The sequence below is a fragment of the Trematomus bernacchii genome, unplaced genomic scaffold (genome assembly GCF_902827165.1).
Source record: "Trematomus bernacchii unplaced genomic scaffold, fTreBer1.1, whole genome shotgun sequence".
Classification (NCBI taxonomy): Eukaryota; Metazoa; Chordata; class Actinopteri; order Perciformes; family Nototheniidae; genus Trematomus; species Trematomus bernacchii.
Window position 1 is genome coordinate 4,764,364 of NW_022987689.1, and position 9,804 is coordinate 4,774,167.

A 9,804-nucleotide genomic window follows, 5' to 3' on the forward strand; every position below is an offset into this window, starting at 1 on the left:
CAATCAAAAGCCATGAACCATGAGTAAAAAAAACTGCTTAGGATAAAGTCTATAGGCTACATGTCACTTTGGTATTGCAAATGATGAATTGTAGACAGAAGACAGTAACACAGACGAGTTGATATCAGAGAGACATTGTTTCAAATAAAAGGTCAAATGTAACACTCAATCGTTCAATTTACATTTTTAATCACCTCCAGATTTAGTTACTTCCACCCCTCAGAAGTTTGCATTGAAGGTGGAGATCAAGAAACTTTCAATTTGTGATTTTCTTGTTCCATTTCATTGCAGATGTCATTCATTACTAGTCCAGGTGGTGGCAGTATAACGCCAATTTGGATTTTGAAAAAAAATACAGCCATAGAAGAAGAGCGACGACCAATCAGCTCATAAATTCCTGGACCAACACCAGTTTGAAAAGTTTGGCGGCGTTGACCCTTTAGGTAAGAATCTTTTTTACGTGTGTTGGTAATATAAGATAAACGAACGAATTTATAAAGACAGTACTATCATCGAATATTACCGTATGGGCTTGTATGCATTAATTTGTCGAAGACTAGTTTTACAGTGATTTCTACATACCTGCTAGGTAGCATCAGTTAGCTAATTTCTCAAAAGCTAACGTTACCTGCACTCTGATTTCTCTGCACAGAAAAAGGAGCTAAAATGGAATCCAGCCTGTCCAGATTTCTTCTTGGACTCTCTGTAAAAATCAGCCGCAGTGATGGTGAGCTGCTGTTGTTTTAAAAATAAACTTTTACCCTACTATTTTTACCCAAATAATAACGCTGTATGTTGTTAACAAAGCTTGAAGGTGACGTTTTTATGTTTAAAACAGGCCGAGTGCATCTGGCAACGGTGAAGTCCACGAATAGTGTGAAGTCCCAAGTTATGGTTGAATGGAATGAAAGAAAGTTATGCAGAGGAAAGGAGGTGAGTAAACCCAGAATGTGTAATAATGTGAACCCGTCAGAGTCTCTGGAAAACAATCAGTTGAATGTGCAAATAAAAAGTCATTCTGACATCACATTATTTGATTATAGACGTGCCATGTCATTAGTACATTTATATTACTTGTCCATGATAAGCTATATGTTACAACTATTGATAGTTATACACATTACACGAACATACTGTAAAGTTGAACAACAATAGGTTTAAGAAAAATAGAAAATACTAATTTTATTTCTTGCTCGTGGAAATGTGCAATTTCCATACAAATACAATTAAACGTCCTCTGCCTGTGTTAACTTAAGATACATACGAACATGTCTGGAATAAAAGTGATGAAGTGTTAACAATTTATACATATCTGAAGTAGATATCATTACTTAACAGCAGTACAAAATGTAATAATGACCAAGGCTGGAATGAGAGATCTCTGTCTCGCTCTCGTTGCTGTGGCTACCTTATATCGTCTTCCTTAAGGGATATTTTTACAGTTCACCTATTATGCAAAATCCACTGTTTCATGTTTTTTATACAGAAACATGTGTCCCCTGTGTGTAAAGAGATTCTGAAAGTTTCAGGAAAAAAAGATTTGCTCACTTTTTGTCCTGATCCATTTATATAAAAACCTGTCTGAAAATGAGCTGATCAGATTTTGGCCACTTTATGATTTCATAACGATTTTTGGGCTTGTGTCCATCAGCCAATAACCAACCAAGGGAACCCCCCCCCCCCACCTTATCACCTGAATCTCCTCCTAGAGCACCATTGTGTTTTTTTTTTTTTTAACCAATCACTTCGCAGAGGGGCGTGGGGAGTGGCTCCTTATTTTCATCTAAAGTAACAGACAGAGAATCAGCACTTTTGAAACAGGGCTGAAACAGAGGGGATTATGGGATGCTACAATGGGTGATCTGTTGGATATTTCGAGCCAAACACTTCATAGCCATGTTTTGTATATATCTGAGACCTATAATATACTGAAAAGCAGTATAATAGGGGACCTTTAAATGTATTAAACAAAGGATTTGAAAATTCCTGAACAATTTGTTGTTGCTTTTAGCCTGGTATAATGCTAAACATTCATGAACATTTAATTTGACTTGGTGTCTAACATGATTTCAACATATTTAAAACTTCCTACTGTTTTTATGTCATTTGCGTACACAATGGTTGCCTAACTCGTTGACAACAAGTTCCATGGTCTTGATAGCCTTTATGAGCTAAGCCCTTTTGACACCCATTTCACCCATTTATGTGAAATAGCCCTTATTCTGTTGGTCCATTATTTCATGTTTCATAATTTAACTTAAGGTGTATTTGTTGTTGACTTTAGGTTGATTTCAATGAGCTATGCACACTCAATCCAGAGCTTTTGGACCACATTAAGAATGCCACCAACAATGCCACCGAGACAACCCCTCCTGCGGTAAGTGATACATTCATTTTCCACGTAACAAAGGATTAGGGCAGCGTGTTCTTCAATGTCAACTTGTAACATCATATTTGAATTTGAACATTTACAATTTCAAGAGTTTAACCAGCCAGCTATGATCAAATTACTCTTATTTGACATCCTACCTTGTTAGGTCTATTCTACAACAAAAATACTCTAAATAAAATGACAGGAAATGTCAAAGTTAAGTGGTAATTTTACTCATGGTTTGTATTGGGAAAAAATAGGTCTATCATTAGTCCTGGATGCAATCATTTAAAAAATCTTAATAACTGAAATTAGTAATTCTTCCCTCTGTTTTTCTTCCATAGAATTTTGTGGGTCGACTGCGCTCATCCAGGATTCCTGCCCCTTTCTCCTGTATGTAAATAATTCATTTGTTTTGTTTAAGATTGTCATGTCCTGTAGATTGGCCCCTAACAGCTTGTTTCCTTCCAAAAGCCCCTGCAGTCCCCAGGGCTGAAGAGTCAGGTCGGCATGGCATGCATATTCATCTCTCTAAAGCAAATTAGTTTTCTAATCACTTCTTTGTTAATGGGATCAGGGTATAAGTGCAAACTAAATCCACAATCCTAAACTCTGATAGGCCTGGCCACTGATTATTCCTAAAGAATCATCTACTTTAGTTTAATGATTTACGGCACACTGATGCAAATAAACAACTATGGGTATTGTGTATTTCTGGGTCTGTAGAACTATCTATTTTTCCATGAATCTGCTCTCACTTCTGGTGTAGCGTGCTCAGTATCATCTCTTAAAACTTTTGTATTATGGTTATCCATTTAGGATAGAATTGTAGAATGTTGTGACACTATTGATCTTAGTAATACTTACTTTATATGCACATTTCAAATATGTAATCATCTGCCGCACCTCTGATAATCTCTCTCATGGCTCACTTCTCTGTCACTATGGGTCTTTGAAGGATATTGTTTTATCTTAAAATGGCGGAAGAAATTGTTCCCCTTTTTGCTTTCTGTCCTCCTTCCATAACACCACACAACCTCTAACCCCAGAAAAAACCTGCCTGAAATACTCTACTATATTTACTTGTCAGACACTAACAATCATACTGCGGCTGTTTGACTTGGATTTGTCTTACTTTCAGTTGCCGATCGATCTCAGAACCGGCAGACGTGCCTGTTCCAGGTCCCGGCCCCGCCCCCTGACCTCGCACCAGTCCCAACCTCTGAGTCTACTCGGGCAAACCTGGAACCGGTTCACCAGGATCCCCCCCCTTCATCAGTCCTCACACACTCTGGTTGGTAGAGAAAATAATTCACAAACTAGAACATTTTCAAAGAAAACAAGACACATTTTGTTGCACCAAACATGCATATATTGTAATTGCTAAGTATATACATATTTCAAAGATATGTGTTACGCTCAGTTCAATTTGTCATCTTTTTAACTCAAATGCACCCTTTCTTTCACCTTTTTCTAGCACCTTCTAATCGGCAACGTAGAAAGACTGAGGCTTCATCAGCTGAGACCCTGTCTGTTGCCCGACAGTCAGTAAAGGAAAATGAACCAGATAAAATGCCTCCTCTGCCTGCTGTCAAATGTCAGTAAATCATTTATCATCAACATAATGATATGTATCCACCAGATCACCTAGATCTATAGACATATTACATACACAAAGAGAGAGAGAAAGCTCTTCACAGTCCTGCCACAATTTTAGCTTTCTTTTTCTCCTGCATAGGATTGTTTATTAGTTTCATTTAAGACAAACGTGTGTTGGTAATTAAACACACATAGACCATATCAACTCAATGTTCTATGAGTAGTATGAACAGGTGGTTCATGATCTGAGGCTTATACAAGTTATATGTTAAGATGTGTTGGCTATTGCAATGATGACAATGATATGTAAAGTTATTAGGGTGTTTTTATTTGACAAACAAAGAAAGTATACATTATTTCTATGCACTTTAGGCAGAAGAAAATCTGTAGCCTACCAGAGATAAACAAAGGCAACAAAAGGCTGTCTTGTGTTGCAAAGCCTCACGATGGGCAGACAAAGAGGGGCAAGGTGAGTAAAAAAAAAAAAATCTTTCTGCTATTTATTTATTTTTATCACAAAGTTTGACATGAGGGAAACTCCATCTCACATTCCCTTTGTTCCCTTTTAGTTTGGAGAAGCTTCTCGGCCAAACCAGAAGTTCTATGAGATGATCCAAGACTTCAGAGAGACCTTGGAAATAACCCCCTTATCAACTACTGACCATGTTAGTTTGGCCTCAAGAACAATGTACCTTTTTAAGAAGTACGCTGGTTTGCCATTACGGCCGTACTTATCGCTCATGTTGTGTTTTCACAGATCGAACCTCACAGGATTAGTGTATGCGTTCGCAAGCGACCCTTTAACAAACCAGGTATACTTGAAGTGATTTCAAACATATTGTGAACTGTATCTGCATATAAAGGAGTAATTAACAAAACAGTGAAATATATATATATTGGGACATTTGCTTAATTTGAACATTCTTGTGTATTCCAGAGGTTACCAGAAAAGAGATAGATGTGGTGTCTATACCTGGGAAAGGGGCACTGCTGGTCCATGAGCCAAAACAGAAGGTGGACCTCACCAAGTACTTGGACAACCAAGTCTTCCACTTCGACTACTCCTTTAACGAGACCGCCACCAACGACCTGGTCTACAAGTAATTCCCTCACATCCCTTTTCAATTAGCAAGGAGATGGATCTGATTGCATTTAATCGTCTGTTTTTCAGAATCTTTTTTCTTAGGAATATCATATAAGGGATCTCACTTTGTCTTCTCTTGTGTGGGTTTTTTCTCGTTGCCCACAAGCTGTGAAAAACATTGTGAGAGAGGGAAAGTGTACACAGCAGTGTTCAGTATGGGTTTATTGGAACTACAGTGTAAATCAGGAGTAAATATGTTGAAAACGCACCAAATTCGTTTTTTTTTTTTACGTTGATTTTTTAAAAAGTAAGCCCCTTGTTTTTTTTCTTAAGGTTCACAGCCAAACCCTTTGGTGCGGTCCATTTTCGACGGTGGCATGGCAAACATGTTTCGCATACGGCCAGACTGGAAGTGGGAAAGACTCATGTAAGCCTCTGATTGCTGTATGGCATTGACTTATTGACGTATTTTCCAAGTTACTAGAGTTTTATTTATTTATCTTTTTACCTCTTTGGCCCATTTTTCTAGACAATGGGAGGTGATTTCACAGGCAAGCAGCAGAACAGTTCAAAGGGAATCTACGCCTTGGCAGGTAGGACTGCAACCATCTTAAAAAGTCATTTCATGTGTACCCTAACATGTGCAGACACAATGGTTTTATATCATATTTAATTGATTATATTCTGGTTTTGCACAGACAAAACTTAACATTTAAAAACACCAAAGTGTAGTTAGAGAAACCGGGATATCCTGACATTTTAAAGTTATATTTATCAATTTGGACAATAATCTACAGATTAGTTGATAATAACAATCCTTTTTAAGTGCAGCCCTACCTACATGAGAGCTTCACTTTGAATAATATTTGAGTATTTCCCTTCTAGCCCAGGATGTTTTCGCCTATATGAACCACAGAAGGTATGCCAACCTGGATCTCTCTGTTTATGTCAGCTTCTTCGAGATTTACAATGGAAAAGTAAGAAAAAAACCTACCTATATGAACACATTTATTTGAATAGCATTTGACATTAAACGGAAAAACCCCAGCTTATTCAAGTTATGCTAAAAGCAAAATATCCTTTCTGAATTAGGTGTATGACCTACTCAATAAGAAGACCAAGCTCCGTGTCCTGGAGGATGAACGACAGCAGGTCCAGGTGGTAGGCCTGGAGGAGGTCTATGTGACCACATCAGAAGAGGTCATCAAGATTATCCAGATGGGAAGTTCATGCAGGTACTTTTGTTTTAAGAATGTTTCAAACTAATGCTACATAGTTCCATGAAATAATGTTTAATTCCTCTGTTAACTTCTTGTTTATTTAAAAACGTACACTTAAGTTCTGACATTTGTGTCATTCAGCTAAAAAAAATATATAACATTAACAACTTTCCTTTTGTCTACTGTTTCTCCAGAACATCAGGCCAGACCTCGGCCAACGCCAACTCCTCCCGCTCCCATGCCATCCTTCAGATTGTCCTACGGCGCAACGACCGTGCGACTACGATGCACGGCAAATTTTCTCTTGTTGATTTGGCTGGCAATGAGCGCGGCACTGACGTCAGCAGCAATGACCGGATCACTTTGGTGGAGACGGCCGAGATCAACCGCAGCCTGCTGGCTCTCAAGGTACGCTTTGATTGCTGTGGAGTGGTGCACGCAAGATAAGGGGCTGTGGATGAAAAGTGAGATGAGCCCCATTTTCTCTCTTACAACTCAGTTTGGGAACATAAGAAGTAACTGGTACTTTCAAATTACACAAAGCTGAGTTCAATGCTCCAAATGCAAAACGTATCTGACATTCCCAGAACTCTGCCAGAATATTTATATGCGCAAGCACAGCACCTAAAAGGAATTTAGGAAAAAAAAAAAAAACACACCCAATATGCCTGTGTCATTCTTGTGTCTTGTAGGAGTGTATCCGTTCACTGGGAATGAACAGCGACCACATTCCTTTCCGGATGAGCACATTGACAAAAGTGCTCAGGGATTCCTTTATTGGAGAGAAGTCCAGGACCTGCATGGTACGTTAAACCCCAAACTTGTATGAATTTGAATATGTGGGAGTGTAAGTACAGAAAGTTCCTAGATGTAATCTTCTCTCCATCCACAGATTGCTATGGTGTCTCCAGGCCTGGCTTCCTGTGAATACACAATGAACACTCTACGTTATGCTGACAGGTACACATTTAGTTTAACTTGATTCAAAATATAAGTTTTAATTTTTTTTAAAGGAAACAAATGTTTTATGAACAGAAAACTTGAAACATGTTCTAAACTTTTGCAGAGTGAAGGAACTGAAAGGCAATTCCAAGGCCATCTGTGCAGTTCAGGCACAAGAGCCGTTAGAAAGCTCCACAGAGGAGGTCAGCTTGCACTACATAAACCTACATTTTTAACATTGATTGTATCCTTTTGTATCATTTGCTTAAATGTGTTTCTGTTTGCTTTTGTGTGCCTTTTGTAGGAATCTGTTGTGGATACCAGTGTGTATGATTCCATTTCCCGTGTGGCAGAGCTGGAGGAGACGGTGTATGCACAGGTCCAGGTAAAGTGTCCTCAAGCTCGCCCTTTTTTTTTTTACAGCATACAAGACAAGTGGCAATGCATTTTACTCACACTTGTATCACTTTTGTTTCTCAGAAAGCCAAGGAATTATACAATGCAATGGGGAAAGGATCATACAATATCGAGGAAGGACTTCCGGACTTGGTGGACTATGCCAAGACATTCATGGGTTTGTACACACTACATCTTGATCTTTTCTTTCCAATGAGCAATATATGTTATGAAACAAAATCAACATTAACCTTCTTGGATTGCTGTTAAATATGATGCAGCATTGTGAAAAAAGTAGTCAAGAATCCATTTCCCATTTTTCTGGGATCAGCTCAGTTTAGACCTAATGCCATGAAGGACCAAAATCTGTGTAGACAATGTGCTTGACCTTTATTCATTATGTCTTATCTGTCATCCACAGGAATGGTAGAGGCTTTGCAAACTGCTGTCAACGAGGAGAGAATGGCAAGGCAAAGCTTATAAGAAAACCCATGGACCCACTCACAAAGTCTGTTTATTATGGAAATGTCTGTTGTTGAAGCAGCTGATTTTAACGTGTTAATACTAATTCATTGAAAGTGATTATTTTTGTAAGAAATCACTTGGGGAACTACTTGTGTGTATATTATTGGATGCATTGTTTTTTGCTGTGGATGTTTCCATGTCTTTCTTATACTTTCAGTGGTCACTAGTATATTAGTGTTGAATGTTCAATGTTGGTTTTGGGGGGGGGGGGGGGTGTGATTAAAAATGTCTCAATATTGCATAAAGATTTTTAACAACTCTAGCTCTAATATGCTTGCAGGAAAATTAAATAAAACCCTTCTTAATCCGTATGTTTGCTCAAATAACTTCAGTGTACACTGGCTAACACAAAACAATCAACAATCTCTAACAACATGATACACATATTGTGATTGAAAAGCAGCACAGAGAATAAAACTGATCCCTCAAATTAGTGGTGGAAGAAGTACTCAGGTCTTGCACTTAAGTGTAAGTAAAACTACCAGTGTAGGAATGATCCTTCATTTGAAATGTTACATAAGTAAAAGTATTAGCATCAATATATACTTAAAGTACAAAAAGTGAAAGTACTCATGCAGATTGGCTTATATTTAATATGTTATGATTATAGTTATTGATGGATTCAAGTGTGTATCAAAGCATGTAAAGGTGCGGCTAATTCTAATTACTTTTTAACTGCAGGGTAGCTTGTGAATGTTAATCAAGGTGTAGCTAAAGTCTTAAAGTGCCTCATTATTCCAAATCTGCAAACTCAATAAATGTAGTGGGGGTAGATGTACTGTACCTCTGATTTGTAGTGGGGTAGAAGTAAAAAGCAGCAAAAAATGTAAATACTCAAGTAAAGTACTGTAAGTACTTGAGTAAATGTACTTTACAACACTGACTAAAAAAACAGATGTGGGAAGTAACTTCAGAACATTTACTCAAATGGACCAATTTGCACAAGTCCTTTTACTTTTGGTAATTTAAAGTGGACCTATCATGCTATATTTGAATAATATAGTGTAGGACCATACCTATATAAGGCATATTTATACTTTTTTCTTTTCAAAATACCAAACAGATCATGCATTTTAGCCATGCCTCATTTCGCTCAATTTGCACTTTTTTTTAGCTCTGCTCTGCAAGGGCAGATTCAGTGAGAACAGCACCATCTACTGGCCTGGCATATGTACTACAGCGTCTCCAGCGCTTTCGAACGGCAATGGCCGTGGCTGTCTCCTGAGTTGGCCCAATAGCCGTAGCGCCACTGTCCTGACGTCAGGACAGTGTTCAAATCTGGATCAGTTTTTATCAGATCCGTTGCAGCCCCTTTTTTTAGAGATTTGGGTATGGAGCAAATAGAGAGGGTTGTGTTTTCTGACACTTGGTGAGTTCCCTGGAACACCGGGGACACATATTCATGTATAAAAGACGTACAAAAGTGCATTTTGCATGATAGGTCCCCTTTAAGTATATTTCCATGCATATACTTTTTCACTTTAACTTTAGTAAGACTTTGAATGCAGGACACATTTTACTTGCAACAGAGTACTGCACTCTGGTAGTTATACTTTTACTCAGTACAAGATCTGACAACTTCTCCCACCTCTGCTGAAGTATATGTTTATTCCATGGCCCATTCTTATGTGAGTTGAACAGCCATAACAGTAGGTGGTGCTAAAGGG

General features: G+C 38.2%; 1 protein-coding gene across 1 annotated transcript; it reads left to right on the top strand.

The window, feature by feature from the left end:
• Positions 1-404: 404 nt before the first annotated feature.
• Positions 405-8,448, top strand: kif2c (kinesin family member 2C). The gene is given in 26 exon segments (XM_034138274.1): positions 405-443; positions 653-727; positions 839-933; positions 2,285-2,377; positions 2,716-2,764; positions 2,846-2,875; positions 3,513-3,665; positions 3,849-3,972; positions 4,343-4,439; positions 4,540-4,635; positions 4,728-4,782; positions 4,908-5,070; positions 5,388-5,400; positions 5,402-5,437; positions 5,439-5,468; positions 5,470-5,481; positions 5,584-5,647; positions 5,940-6,031; positions 6,147-6,289; positions 6,469-6,682; positions 6,967-7,077; positions 7,167-7,234; positions 7,341-7,419; positions 7,521-7,601; positions 7,697-7,790; positions 8,034-8,448. Coding segments are annotated over 25 exon segments (2,115 nt in total). The 5' UTR covers positions 405-443; positions 653-666; the 3' UTR covers positions 8,096-8,448.
• The last annotated feature ends 1,356 nt before the right edge of the window (positions 8,449-9,804 follow it).